Below are 15,059 nucleotides of genomic sequence, written 5' to 3'. Positions count from 1 at the left end.
CCTCAGGTGCTGGGTAGTTGCGTTGCTAGGATACCACCACCCGGGATTCACGCTTAAAACTTGTTTATATGAGCACATCTGAGAAAACTGCTCATCATAGATAGATAGATATATAGATAGATAGATAGATAGATAGATAGAACAGATGGATTATGAATGGATAGATAAATAGAATGACAGACAGATATAACCATAGATAAAATTCTAGATAGATAAATAGGTTGATTGATAGATAGATAGATAGATAACAGGGCTTTGTTCTTGAAGACAGTGATTCTTCTGTAAGAATAAACACTAAATAAATAAACTCTTGGCACAGACACATGAATACAAATGAAGAACGCAGGCAAGCAGGTAAGAAAAATGTATTTCTGTAACAGCTGAAATGCAAAATATCATCAAACCCGAAAATACATATCTATATCATTGAGAACACATGGGCCAACAGGACACACACTGTATAAAGGACACAGGAATGAGAGAAATGGCTCTGATGAGTCCAGGTATAAAAATAAGGCCTTCGAAATCTTTACAATTGTTACGGCTGGGTCACACTGAAGCACTGAAGGTGTCGCTATAATACATACGCATCACGCAAGAGTAAAGGGTGAAATAACGTCAATAACAGGGCTGATTGTGCAGTGTTATGACAAACCACCTATTTAGCAATGGCATTCACTAATAATGGCAAAGTAGTAGACTGCACACATGCAATAATATCAGTAGACAAACTGACCCAATCAGACTGACTGTATGGAGAACATTACAGAATTAATTCTTATTGCTTCAGGCGTTTTCCTTTGGATGGAAGCTAGCGGAGTGTCTTTCTCTTTCACAGAAAAAAACAAACTGCGCATGTTTTTGAGATCAATGTGTAACCGAGAATGTAGCTTAAAATACAATAATTCTAATTAAACCATCTGACAGTTATAATCTATGGAAGTTTGTAACCGCCACAGAATAAAAATTTAAGAGACTTTTTTCCTCCCAATTTCGAGTTTACATCTCGCAAAGAATTGTCTCACAATTGAGAGTTAAAGTTAGAATTGCGAGATATAAACTATTGCAAGTTATAAAGTCCGAATTGCGAGTTCTAAAGTAAGAAATGCGAGTTCTAAAGTCAGAAATGCGAGTTATAAAGTCTGAATTGAGAGTTAAAGTCTGAATTGCAAGTCTGAATTGCGAGTTCTAAAGTCAGGATTGCGAGTTCTAAAGTCAGCATTGCGAGTTATAAAGTCTGAACTGCGATTTATAAAGTCTGAATTGCGAGTTATAAAGTCTGAATTGAGAGTCAAAGTCTGAATTGAGAGTCAAAGTCTGAATTGAGAGTCAAAGTCTGAATTGAGAGTCAAAGTCTGAATTGCAAGTCTGAATTGCGAGTTCTAAAGTCAGGATTGCGAGTTCTAAAGTCAGAATTGCGAGTTCTAAAGTCAGAATTGCGAGTTATAAAGTCTGAACTGCGATTTATAAAGTCTGAATTGCGAGTTATAAAGTAAGAATTGCGAGTTCTAAAGTCAGGATTGCGAGTTATAAAGTCAGGATTGCGAGTTATAAAGTCAGGATTGCGAGTTATAAAGTCAGAAATGCGAGTTATAAAGTCAGGATTGCGAGTTATAAAGTCTGAATTGCGAGTTATAAGGTCAGAAATGCAAGTTATAAAGTCAGAAATGTGAGTTATAAAGTCAGGATTGCGAGTTATAAAGTCAGAAATGAGAGTTATAAAGTCAGGATTGCGAGTTATAAAGTCTGAATTGCGAGTTATTAAGTCAGGATTGCGAATTATAAAGTCAGGATTGCGAGTTATAAAGTCAGAAATGAGAGTTATAAAGTCAGGATTGCGAGTTATAAAGTCAGAAATGCGAGTTATAAAGTCAGGATTGCGAGTTATAAAGTCAGGATTGCAAGTACTAAAGTCCAAATTGCGAGCTAAAGTCTGAATTGCGAGTTATAAAGTCAGAATTGCGAGTTATAAAGTCAGAATTGCGAGTTAAAGTCAGAAATGCGAGTTATAAAGTCAGGATTGCGAGTTCTAAAGTCCGAATTGCGAGTTATAAAGTCAGAATTGCGAGTTATAAAGTCAGAATTGCAATTTATAAAGTCAGAATTGCGAGTTATAAAATCAGAATTGCGAGTTCTAAAGTAAGAAATGCGAGTTCTGAAGTCAGAAATGCGAGTTATAAAGTCTGAATTGCGAGTTAAAGTCTGAATTGCAAGTCTGAATTGCGAGTTCTAAAGTCAGGATTGCGAGTTATAAAGTCTGAATTGCAATTTATAAAGTCTGAATTGCGAGTTATAAAGTAAGAATTGCAAGTTCTAAAGTAAGAAATGCGAGTTCTAAAGTCAGAAATGCGAGTTATAAAGCCTGAATTGCGAGTTAAAGTCTGAATTGATAGTCTGAATTGCGAGTTCTAAAGTAAGAATTGCGAGTTATAAAGTAAGAATTGCGAGTTATAAAGTCAGAATTCTGAGTTAAAGTCTGAATTGCGAGTTATAAAGTCAGAAATGCGAGTTATAAAGTCAGGATTGCGAGTTATAAAGTCAGAAATGCGAGTTATAAAGTCAGAAATGTGAGTTATAAAGTCAGGATTGCGAGTTATAAAGTCAGAAATGCAAGTTATTGAGTAAGAATTTCGAGTTATAAAGTAAGAATTGCGAGTTATACAGTCAGAAATGCAAGTTATAAAGTCAGGATTGCGAGTTATAAAGTCAGGATTGCGAGTTATAAAGTCAGAAATGTGAGTTATAAAGTCAGAATTGCGAGGTAAAGTCAGAATTGCGAGTTATAAAGTCAGAATTGCGAGTTATAAAGTCAGAATTACGAGAGTTATAAAGTCAGGATTTCGAGTTATAAATTCAGAATTGCAATTTATAAAGTCAGAATTGCTAGAAAAAAGCCAGAATTGTGAGAAAAATTGTTTTGTTCTGTGGCAGAAACAAGCTTAAATAAAAAAAAACAAGCAAAACAAAAACATAATTATATAAAAAAATATATATAAATAAAAATTGCACTGCTATGCCATGGTAACATTCATTCATTTCTACAAGAGGGATGTGTATACAATAATAATACTTCATACAGTTACAGTTCAACATTATTGATGAACTGTAGCACACAGTTTTTTGTGGCACTATTGGACCAAAACAAAGAGCCATAAGATCAATAAGAGAAAAAGGGGTTCAGATCATAAACATTACAATTGCAATCCGAGTCATTCAGTTTACTTCACTGGCTTTTCTGAAAAAAATATATTATTGTGTCAATAATTCTATAGAATAATCTCTAATGATTGATGTGCAATGGGAAAAGGCAAAACATGTAACGAACATCCTCTCGTCCCAGGCCGTTTTCTGTCTTCGGCGTGGATGGATTGGAGAAACTCCACATGGAAGCACTTCTTCACCCATAAGAGAATGTGCTGAAGGGATCCGGGTTGGTTTCTAGCTCTGGTTCGCATTGGCATCAAGGCAACACGGTAAAAATCCTACATGTTTTTTTTGGGGGGTCACAGCAAACAAGAAGCTGGCTTTCACAGAGCGTATCGTCTTTGCACAGTCGAAACAACTATAAATGATTCATATATCAATACTTTCATAAATAAAAAAATAAAAAGAAGGTCTTTACAGGAGTTGTCTCTTTGAATATTAGTATTCTTATGCTTGCGATGAAGACCTTCTCGGAGACGAAGCTCAAATAGTAAATTATGATAAAAAGCTTTGGGAAACCTGTTTGGAAATAATCATAATTTTCTATTTGGTGAGGTTAGTGGCGCAGAAATTACACACTTCACCTCTGACGTCAACATTAAATATTCAGTGAGATTCAACCGTACTACTTTTTGTAAAAATCGGTCATGATGTGCCGTAATATTTAATTTAATGCATGAGACCAGGAACATGTTCACTACTAATTAAAAAAAATATATTTTTTTGAAATAAGTATCTTTTGCTCATCAATGATGCATTTATTTGATCAAAAATACAGCAAATATTGTGAAATAATATTATAATTTAACATAGCTGTTTTCAATGTGAATATATAGTAAAGTGTAATTTATTCCTGTGATCAAAGCTGAATTTTCAGCATCATTACTCCAGTCTTCAGTGTCACATGATCCTTTAGAAATCATTCTGATATGATGTTTGATGCTCAAGAAACATTCATGATTATTATATCAGTGTTGAAAACAGCTTAATATATTTGTGGAAACCTTGATTCTGTGATAAATAGAAAGTATATAAATGTCACTTTTTGATCAATGTATTGCTAAATAATGTAAATTGAGTAGGTCTCTTTGAGAAGGTCTTCATTTCAGGTGGTTAAACATTAAAAGGTAAGGTACACATATTGACCTCATGACATCTTTAAAAAATAAAATTGGCAACAGACCTCGGCCGACTGCCAATACTGGCTCACTGCAGTGTACCTTTCCTCTACAAAACTGTGGGTACATCATCATTTCGGTTAGTACTCCTTTAAAAAATAATCCGAGAGTGATTATTAAATGGGACGAGCGAAGAAACGTTCGTCCCTTTCGTTTTTAGGTCTATGAAGATAAATCTGACTGAGGAAGATCGAAACCACTGAACCTCTGAGAGATACTAACAATAAATACAACAAAAAATATATAATAAAAGATATGTACACACATTTCCAACAATAGGGTCTCAATAATACTTAAAACTTTGAAAATAGCATACAAATATACTTCCGTGAAGCACTAAACAGGTCGGTTAGAAAATTAATAAAGACGATAAATTATTATACAAAATTCATCACCGGTTAAAGTTGCTTTACAACATGAGTACGACTCCTGACTTTTTTAAATCCACAAAACACCTTTGTGTCAAAAAAATAACACTCAAAAACCTAATTTCATCCAATTTAGAAAAATACAACTTGCCAAAAAAAAAAGATGAAAAAAAAGCGTTTGTAAAATATTCCCTTGGTAGTTTTTCCCCTCCTTTTGTGTAGTTCAGGCATGAAATTAAGTGCACTTTAGATTGACACGGTTGAGTCTGAAGGGGTTTCCCTTCATCCACATGAAAACCAAAATAAAACTCCATATGTGTATCGCTGAATGTCTGAAACTGGTTAAATCAAAAGAATCTGAATCTATGTGAAACTGAAGTTCGTGAATATCGTCATTCCAAAGGAAACGAGAGAGAGATACTTTATCGTCCATAAAGTCTCGGGTTTATTCCTAATGCGGAGTGGAAGAAGCCCTGTGGGGAAGAAGGCAAACGCAGAGACTCGACCGTCGAGCGCTCGGAGGCAGCGGTGGGGTAAAGGCAGGACAGACGGCCCTCAGGAACCACAGGATCTCCTTCAGCGTCAGTGAGGGACCTTGGGCTGCAAAAGAGGCTGCTGGTTAGTAGAGGCGTCACAATATATCGCAATACCAAAATGCAACAATATGTATCGTGGATAGTGATATAATATATATTGCTTATAGTTCACGCGTATAGTCAAGTGTGAGAAAAAATTCAAGTGTACAGGGTTTTAGTGATATATTGTTAAATATAATGAATATTTGTGTGTCCTGATAATGCCAAATGTCTGATGTTACCTGTAAAAAGCGCTACATTATTTTAAATATATCTCAGTGACAGTGCAAGCATATTCATCCAAAATAATTCAGTATTTTCAGCTTCAGAATCATAAATGTTGTTATTCTGGTGTCTCTGTTGTCCTGTGCTTTGGGTTTCCAGCACCAAGTCCAAGCATATTCATTTACAACGTAATATCAAATTTAGCATTTTAATCAACAGTGCATTTTTTGTTAAGCTTTTATCGTATGTCTTGAAGTATCGCAATAATATTGTATCGTGAGTTCAGTATCGTGATATGTATCGAATCGTGACATGAGGGTATCGTTACACACCTAGTAGTTCGTATATTTGCATATGCAAAAACTGTGAACTGAAAACTGATATTTCATCTCTTGGGAGCATCAAAACAATTTCAGGGCATCATTTGTAAAAAAAACAATTCATATCAAGAATTGATGCGAATCACAGAGTATTAAAGTAAAATCATGTGAAAGTAGAACAACCTGTGGAACAACAAATACGTTTTTTTTTAAAGATTATTTTATAAGTAGTCAACTCCCAAAGAACAAATCGCAGCTGATGATGAATTAAATATTTCAAAGCTAGAAAAGTTTATAGTCACTATAGATATTTCATGATTTTAAATTACTTATAAAAAAATAAACATTAAATAAAATATACTGTATATAATAAACATTATACAGAAAAATATATACTGAAAATAGACTGTATATAATAAAAAAATTAACAATAATAAGAAAAATAATTAATAATAAAAAAATATTATCAGTCTTTTTATGAAAATAAATTGAACAAAATATTATAAAAAATATGCAGTGAAAGTTAAAAAGTATCAATTGAAAAAAAAAAATATATATATATATATATATATATATATATATATATTGTATCATAGTTCTTTTCTAGGCTCGAAAAATATATAATGGAAAAAGATAAACAAAATTTATTGTGTGTGTATATATATATAATATATATATATATAACTGATAATAATTTTTTTTATTATTAATATACATATATATATATATATATATATATATATATATATATATATATGTATATTAATAATAAAAAAAAATATTATCAGTCTTTTTATGAAAATAAAATGAACAAAATATTATAAAAAAATATGCAGTGAAAGTTAAAAAGTATCAATTGAAAAAAAATATATATATATATATTTTGTATCATAGTTCTTTTCTAGGCTCGAAAAATATATAATGGAAAAAGATAAACAAAATTTATTGTGTGTGTGTATATATATATATATATATGTATATAACAAATCCATTCCATTTTAAATCACTATAAACATTACATGATTTTAAATAAATTAAGAATATTATTAATATATGTTGTTAATATAAAAATAAAACAAATAATTAAAAATATTATAATTACATACCGTGATATGATTTATTTCTAGTTTAAAAAAATATAAATGTAAACAGTTATAGAAATATATGTACACTACAAAAAATGGTCATTCAAAACATTTAAAATGAAAAAATATTGAAACAACTTTCTGGCCTGCAAATCACAATTTTAAAATTCCCTCACATTTTTCAGGCATGTCCTATATCATATTGATCAGTGAAAAATAAAAATGTGAATAGTTGTGAGAGTCTGTAAGGATTAGTGATGGGTCTTTTATGAACGATCCGTTTATTGCGTCTGTCACGTGACAAATGAACGAAAGACTTTGAATGTAAAGTAATTATTTATGTTCCCTGTAAATTATTTTTGACTGCATTATAATGATTCCTTTACTCAGAAGGGCCCTCATTTATCAAATTTCCAGCGTACATCTGGCGTACACCCAAAACCACGGTGATTTTGAGATTTATCAATATGGACGTTGGCGTACGGCACGCTCAAATCCTACGCCAGCTCAGGAGGTGGTGTACATGTACGCACGTTTTGAGTTAGTGCGGAAATGCGCAGAAAAACAATTCCTAACACCACAAAACGCACTGACAAACTAAAAGATATGATATATTATGACCCACTGTAAAACAACAACAACAACATAGTAATTATATTTGTGCAACATGGACTTCAATGTTTAATTTGTGTGACTTTACCAAAGCATTTGATTTGTAGCCATATGTATTCCTTCAGTTGCGAGCCTGTGCGCTTTACCTGACGTTTCAAGGTTAGGCCCGGCAGGTGCGCACAGACTGGGTTCGGTAATGAAAGGCTTTCAATGACCAAAAAAATAATTCAGACTGAAAAAATAATAAATACATTCTTCTTCTTTAAAATAATAATAATAATACAGATAATAATAACGACGTTCTTCTTCTAAATAACAATAAGCGTCATTAATAATAAAAATCATAATAATAAGAAGAATATTACAAATTGTCATGCAATTATTAATGTGAATGAATGGTACTCCACATCACATCATCATCATCACTATTGTACACCCCAATACATGTGACGTGATTCGAAATTGAATGCTAATTGTTTCAAAAGACGTGCTGTAAAATAATGCATTGTGATAGGTCATTTCGGCTCCACGTCGGAGAAGTTTCTCTTCTGTGCCGTCTTCCGTGTGTCCATGGCGTAAAATGAGGGCGTGGGGGAAGCGGAGACTTGAATATATAGGGGCGTGTTATTCTAATGACGATCATTTTCAGCCGCAGGATTTATCAAGGGCAGGTATTGCGTACACCTGGATTTCAAAGGTACGCACAGCTTCATAAATCAGGCGGTGAGAGGAGTGTAAGCATAATCTAACGCCAACATATACGTCCGTTTCTACGCAAGAATGATAAATGAGGGCCAATATGATCAAGATTGAGTAGGTGGATGTGTTTGGGGAATTTGGCTGTTAATGAATGAAATGACTCAGGGGAAAAAAGATTTGTTTATTTTGATGAACGAGATCAAACAAGAGAGTCAGTAAAATTATCCGAACTTCCCGTCACTAGTAAGGATGCATTTGGACGTGGTGTTGCTAAAAGAGTCCGTTTCACCTGTGTGGCGAGGACGCTGTGGGCCGCTTCCACTGACGACTTCCTGAATATCCCATCCAGTGCTGTGGGTTTGGTGCTTTTACTGGGTTTGTGGCTCGATGCAGAGCTCTTCCTCTTCTTCCCGTCAGAGGTGGTGTAGGGCAGAGTGTTGTGAGCCGAGACGGCCCCGTGATCCTGCGGCTTGACCCGCACGCTGAGGCCGGCCGTCCCGTTACTAGAGGTGGAACAATACAGGGTTACTCTTTATTTTAAAGGGTAAGTTCGGCGTTTTACAAGTAAAGCCCTGTTTTAAGATCCTTTCTGATGAAATCGAACGGTTAAGATTAAAATTGGGACACATGCTGTTCAAATCAGTGAACACCCCAGACCACTCGGTGAGTTTCATGTCTTTGTAAACTAAAGTTTAATGCGTTTATATGAATGATTGTTGCAAGGCACCTATGAAAACACTGTATAGGTGTGGGGGGTGGGGGTGTGCTAACACAAAAACCTAAAATTCTCGGGACAGCAGCATGTGTCCAAATTTTAATCTTAACCGTTTGTTTTCATCAGAAACGATCTTAAAAAAGGGCTTTACTTGTAAAACGCCGAACTGACCCTTTAAGGTGTCATTGTTACAGTGTAGTTAAATATTTAAGTACAGTATATATATACACAGGTGAAACTCGAAAAATTTGAATATCGTGCAAAAGTTCATGTATTTCAGTAATTCTAATTAAAAGGTGAAACTAATATATTTAGTATATATAACTATATACATATGCATGATTATACTTTTCAGAGGGCCGACATTTCTGTATTTAAAATCCTTTTTTTTATTGATTTCATGTAATATTCTAATTTTTTGACATTTTGAATTTGGGGTTTTCATAAGCTGTAAGCCATAATCATCAAAATTATAACTTTTGCAGGATATTCTAATTTTTCGAGTTTCACCTGTATTAATTTACACACACAATGTAATATCAAATTTAGCATTTTAATCAACAGTGCAGTTTTTGTTAAGCTTTTATCATATGTCTTTGAGTATCGCAATAATATGGTATCGTGATATGTATCGAATCGTGACATGAGGGTATCGTTACCCGTTACTGATGTGCGGTGGGAGATGGTAGCTGTTCCCGCTGTTCCTGTACGCCGCTGATTCAGAAGCGGGAGGCGCTTTCCGTCTTTTGGGTCCCGGTCCTTCCCCGGAGGCTTTCGGTGTCCTGGCCGGTTTGTTCCTCTGCAGTCGGGGTCCGGGATCGGGGTCCCTGATGCAGAAAACACCAGCGCCGTTATGAGAGAGAGAGGAGGAGTACGAGAGCATCGAGACGCTGTCCACAGGAGCCGTGAGAAACGCTGAGCCCAGCGGAGAACCTTCAGATGAGCTCGTCATGCTCTCCACCGCTAGGGGGACTTTCCTGTGGCAAACAGGATATGACATCACCAGTCTGTGGTAGGAAGCTATGTGGCACGTTAACCTAAATAATGTGTGTTTACAGAGCGAAACAAAGCATTGTGTGCGAATACACAGCTTGACACAAGCCAGTAACATTTCATTTGTTTCTGCCTAAAGTTAAGGCTTCTGAGACAAACCTAAAACAGCTGGGTCATATTTCACCCCCAAATCAAAGAAAAAATTAAAAAAATAATATTTTGCATAAAGAAAATTCCTAACACTTTACAAAAAGGTTTTATTAGTTAACAATAGATAATGTATTAATTAACTAACATGAACAAAACCTTTATTCATCTTTGTTAATATTATACAGCCGTGTATTGTTTGTTCATGTTAGTTCACAGTGCATTAACTAATGTTAAAAAACACAACTTTTTGATTTTAATAATGCATTAGTAAATGTTGAAATGAACATTCATTTAAATTAATAAATGCTGTAGTATTGTTCATTCTTAATTCATATTAACTAAAGTAAATATGGTAAACCTTATTGTTACCAGAAAATTAAATTATTATTGGGATGCATTGCAATATTAATTTCATCAAGTTATATTTTTATAGCATTATTAAATATAATTTATATTTTAGGCTATATTATTGTATTTAGGTTATATTATTATTATTAAAACATTAACATTAAATTGTCAGATATTACTGAATAATAATTAAAATGATTAAATAAATAAAATTGTAAATGTGCTTAACTGCCATGAAAATGTTTACTAATAATTATTTACTTCTATTATTAACAATCATATTTATGACATTCTTCATTCATTCTTTAATAATCTTAAAAAACATTATAAATTATTATTAATAAAAATGTATGTTTCTTTAGTTTTTTGGGATGAAAGAAATTTATTGCATAAAGAAAATTATTTTTTGCACCACAACAGTGATCATGTGGTTATTTTTACGGCATTTAAATACAAGTCTTAATTTTATTATTTATAATAAAATAATAAAACATCAAAATAATGTGCAAATGCAAAATTATACTAAAAGGCCTTTATTTTCCTAAAACACTTTTTTTTTTTTGATTTTGGGGTGAAAAGCCACCCTAATATTTGAAAGCTTTTCTGAAATTCCCAGTGATGGAAAAACCAAGTGGATCCACCCATAAATTCTCCCTAATCCGTCCATAATAGCGCACGCAGACAGAGAAACGTGTAACTCGCCTCCACATGAGAGAGTTGACGTGTTTTTCCACCATGCAGTGAAGCGCCAGCCTGACCCGATCCCACCGTCTGTCGAACACGTAGTGACCTCTTCCCATCATCCGACTGCTGAACGCACAACACTAACACACACCAGCACAGACAGAGAACATGTTTCTCAGATTATATTACTTAAAGGGATAGTTCACCCAAAAATGAAAATTAGCCCATGATTTACTCACCCTCAAGTGTGTATATAACATTCTTCTTCCAGACGAATACAATCAGAGTTATATTAAAAAATGTCCTGGCTCTTCCAAGCTTTATAATGGCAGTGAATGGCCGTTTCTGGTTTGAAGTAAATAAAAGTACATTCATCCATTATAAACGAACTCCACACTGCTCTGGTGGGTTAATAAAGGCCTTCTGAAGCAAAGCGATGCGTTTGTATAAGATAAATATTCATATTTAAAACTTTATAAAGTAAAATAACTAGCTTCCATACAAACGAACATACGCAGTCTACTTAAGTCTATCGCGCAACTTATGTGAGTAATGCGACGCACCGAAGTAGACGCTACTTCTGACGTCACAAGTTGTGTAAGTTGCACTTTAAAGTTCGAAATTTTGAAGTACTGCCTATGAAACTTTCGTCCGTCATAAAAATATTAGGATCTGGTTCGATTTTCTGCTTTTTTCGCATCCGTAACAAGCATTTGAATTGTGTTTTGACAATTCAGAGCCGCTGAATGACGGATGCGAAAATTTCAGACTCAGTGGCCCTCATTTAGCATTCTTGCGTAGAAACGGGCCTATATGTTGGCGTTAGATTATGCTTACACTCCTCTCACCGCCTGATTTATGAAGCTGTGCGTACTTTTGAAATCCAGGTGTACGCAATACCTGCCCATGATAAATGCCGCGGCTGAAAATGATCGTCATTAGAATAACACGCCCCTATATATTCAAGTCTCCGCTTCCCCCACGCCCTCATTTGATTTGTTCTTGATCGCGTCACTCAGCACGCTCTGGCTACTCCGGTTATCTCTTTATGTATATTTTAGGCAACAATAAAACGAAATATGGTATAATCCAACTCTGCCTCTTTTCATCAACAATAAAACAAAATATGTAATAAAACACCACTCTGCCTCTTTTCATTAAAAAAAAATCTTAAACATATTAATGGCCACACAAATGTGGTTCAGGCAACGTATATATTTATAACAACACGAAATATAAAACACAACCCTGCTTCTTTTTGTTTTCATTTTAAAAATATGAAACATTTATCATTAAAACTGACATCTAACTAACAGCGACAGGGTTGTGTCATTTTATTTGATTATACATGTAGGCCGCATTGAAGAGAATGTATAGTAAAATATATATAAAAAATATTCTTTATATTTTAGAATATATAAATTTACACAACCCTGTCTCTTTTTGTTAAATGTCAGAGGAGCCAGAGTCAGACTGGGGGAGGCCCACCGGATCCAAACCTCCAGCTGACACCGAACGAGGAGAATATTATTATGATTTTTATTATTATTGTTATTTAGAAGAAGAATGTCGTTATTATTATTATTTGTATTATTATTATTATTTAAAAGAAGAATGTCATTTTGAAACGTCAGGTAAAGCGCACAGGCTCGCAACTGAAGGAATACATATGGCTACAAATCAAATGCTTTGGTAAAGTCACACAAATTAAACATTGAAGTCCATGTTGCACAAAAATAAACACTGAAGTTTATAATTACTATGTTGTTGTTGTTGTTTTTTTCACAGTGGGTCATAATATGTCATATCTTTTAGTTTGTCAGTGCGTTTTGTGGTGTTAGGAATTGTTTTTCTGCGCATTTCCGCACTAACTCAAAACGTGCGTACATGTACACCACCTCCTGAGCTGGCGTAGGATTTGAGCGTGCCGTACGCCAACCTCCATATTGATAAATCCCAAAGTCACCGTGGTTTTGGGTGTACGCCAGATGTACGCTGGAAATTTGGTGTACGCACTTTTGATAAATGAGGGCCGGTGTGCAAGGACCTTTAGGCATAAGTAGAATCCGTAAGGTCGTTTGGCTGGAAGCTAGTTATTTTATTTTTCTTACACAAGCTCATCGCATTGCTTCAGAAGGGCTTTATTAACCCGCCAGAGCAGTGTGGATTTCGTTTGTAATGGATGAATGCACTTTGATGGACTTCAAAACAGAAACAGCCATTCACTGCCATTATAAACCTTGGAAGAGCCAGGACATTTTTTAATTTAACTCTGATTGTATTCGTCTGAAAGAAGAAAGCTAGACACGTAGGATGACTTGAGGGTGAGTAAATCATGGGGTAATTTTCATTTTTGGGCGAATTATCCCTTTAATGCTTATACAGAAATATAAAGGGTCCCAAAACACAAGAGACAAACAGCAGTGCAATGATTAATGGTTTTGTTCAGCTCACGCTCAGGGGTTGTGGGTGTTGTGGAGAATAATGGCACATCAGCTTCTCCGTCTCTTCAGGAAGATCAGCTTCTCCTTCATCGCTGGACATACGCGAGTCTCCGCTGACTCTCTGCCAGTCGAGCGCAGGTTCAGGAGAGCTGAGCGCAGAGGAAGACATGATCATCTGAGATACCTTCGTTATTCATATGGCATATAACGGTTATTCAAAGTGTTCATCTTTCTTTAGTGTGTAATGTTGCTGTTTGAGCATGAAAAATAGAGTTATTCTCTATATCAGTGTCAGTGTTTCTGAACTCCCTGAAACGCGTCCATTGTAGTCTTCAGTTTCTTCCGGGAACGAACACGTCACAATATTCCCCATTTAAATAATTAATACGCAGAATAAAGGGGCGGGGCCTGGTCTAGTTAGTTAGTAGTGTGTTTAAACTGGTGGTTATGGTAAGGGGCGGGACATTTCCCAAACACACTCGAAGCGCTCAACCAATCACAACACACTGATCCAGCCGACCAATCAGAGCACAGTGTGCTTTTCAGAAGGAGGGGCTTCATAGAGACAGGAACTAGACAGAGCGTTACTGACAGACTGGGAAGAGAGGACCCGCAACAATGGAGAATATGAGGAAAATAATCAACATTCAAGCAGGAAAACCTGTTTTAGTAGAGTCCAAAAACAACATCAAGACTTAAAAAAACATAATAGGTCCTCTTCAAAAATCATAATATAATCAAAACAGATGCATAAGGAATAAAAATAATAAAAACATCTGTTAGACTAGGGCTAAGCATTATACTGAATATTCACAATTCACAGATGATTTTTCTGGCAATTTAAAATCAAGTAACGTGAATATTGCAATGATTTTAAAATGCTCTTTTATTTGTCCATTAAGTTTCCTAAAATATTGTTAATTTTATATTTCATTATTTTTTATCATTATTTATACATAATTTCACAATCTTTTCTTGTCCCAATTTAAACTTTAGTAGCAAAAATGCAGATAAAGTTAGTCAATTTGATTAAATTCTGTGAATCAGTTCCAACGATTCATGTCAATGAATCAATTGAGAACTCAACGGTTCAAAATGCACGCTCACTAAAATGTTTTAGTATAAATATTTAGGAAAATACGGCAATTTATTGAGATGTTAATATGTTGGTGTATATACCGTAAATAAAAAAGGATATGTTGATAAACGGCATGTGAAACATCCCTTGACCCCCCAACATTTTTACTGTTTTACTTCTTAAAGCAAATATTTTTAACCTAACTGGCAACAATGGCTCAAATGATTGTGTTAGTACTTTAGTATGGAAGTTTACTAATTCTACAGTCGGCAGAACGTAATAATAATAATAATAATAATAATAATAATAATAATAATAATGCGTTTTATTTAATGGCGCCTTTCATAACACCCAAGGTCACCTCACAAGCAAAATACAGGT

The 15,059-nt window shown here is 34.5% G+C and overlaps 1 protein-coding gene across 1 annotated transcript in view; it reads right to left on the bottom strand.

Annotated features, from left to right (window-relative positions):
• Positions 1-349: 349 nt before the first annotated feature.
• The window catches only part of atxn7l1 (ataxin 7-like 1), a 36,040-nt gene continuing 21,330 nt past the window's right edge, over positions 350-15,059 (bottom strand). Inside the window, exons 9-13 of the mRNA XM_077235164.1 lie at positions 13,611-13,749; positions 11,175-11,296; positions 9,641-9,958; positions 8,556-8,769; positions 350-5,350 (exon numbers count right to left, since the gene is read on the bottom strand). Coding sequence (XP_077091279.1) covers positions 5,333-5,350; positions 8,556-8,769; positions 9,641-9,958; positions 11,175-11,296; positions 13,611-13,749 — 811 coding nt within the window. The 3' untranslated portion in view covers positions 350-5,332. The remainder of the gene's footprint in view (positions 5,351-8,555; positions 8,770-9,640; positions 9,959-11,174; positions 11,297-13,610; positions 13,750-15,059) is intronic.

Source organism: Siphateles boraxobius, unplaced genomic scaffold, assembly GCF_051911475.1.
Source record: "Siphateles boraxobius isolate OS27281-9 unplaced genomic scaffold, OSU_SipBor_1 19, whole genome shotgun sequence".
Taxonomy (NCBI): Eukaryota; Metazoa; Chordata; class Actinopteri; order Cypriniformes; family Leuciscidae; genus Siphateles; species Siphateles boraxobius.
Note: the sequence above shows the minus strand (reverse complement) of the source record. Positions and strands in the feature narration are given on the sequence as shown.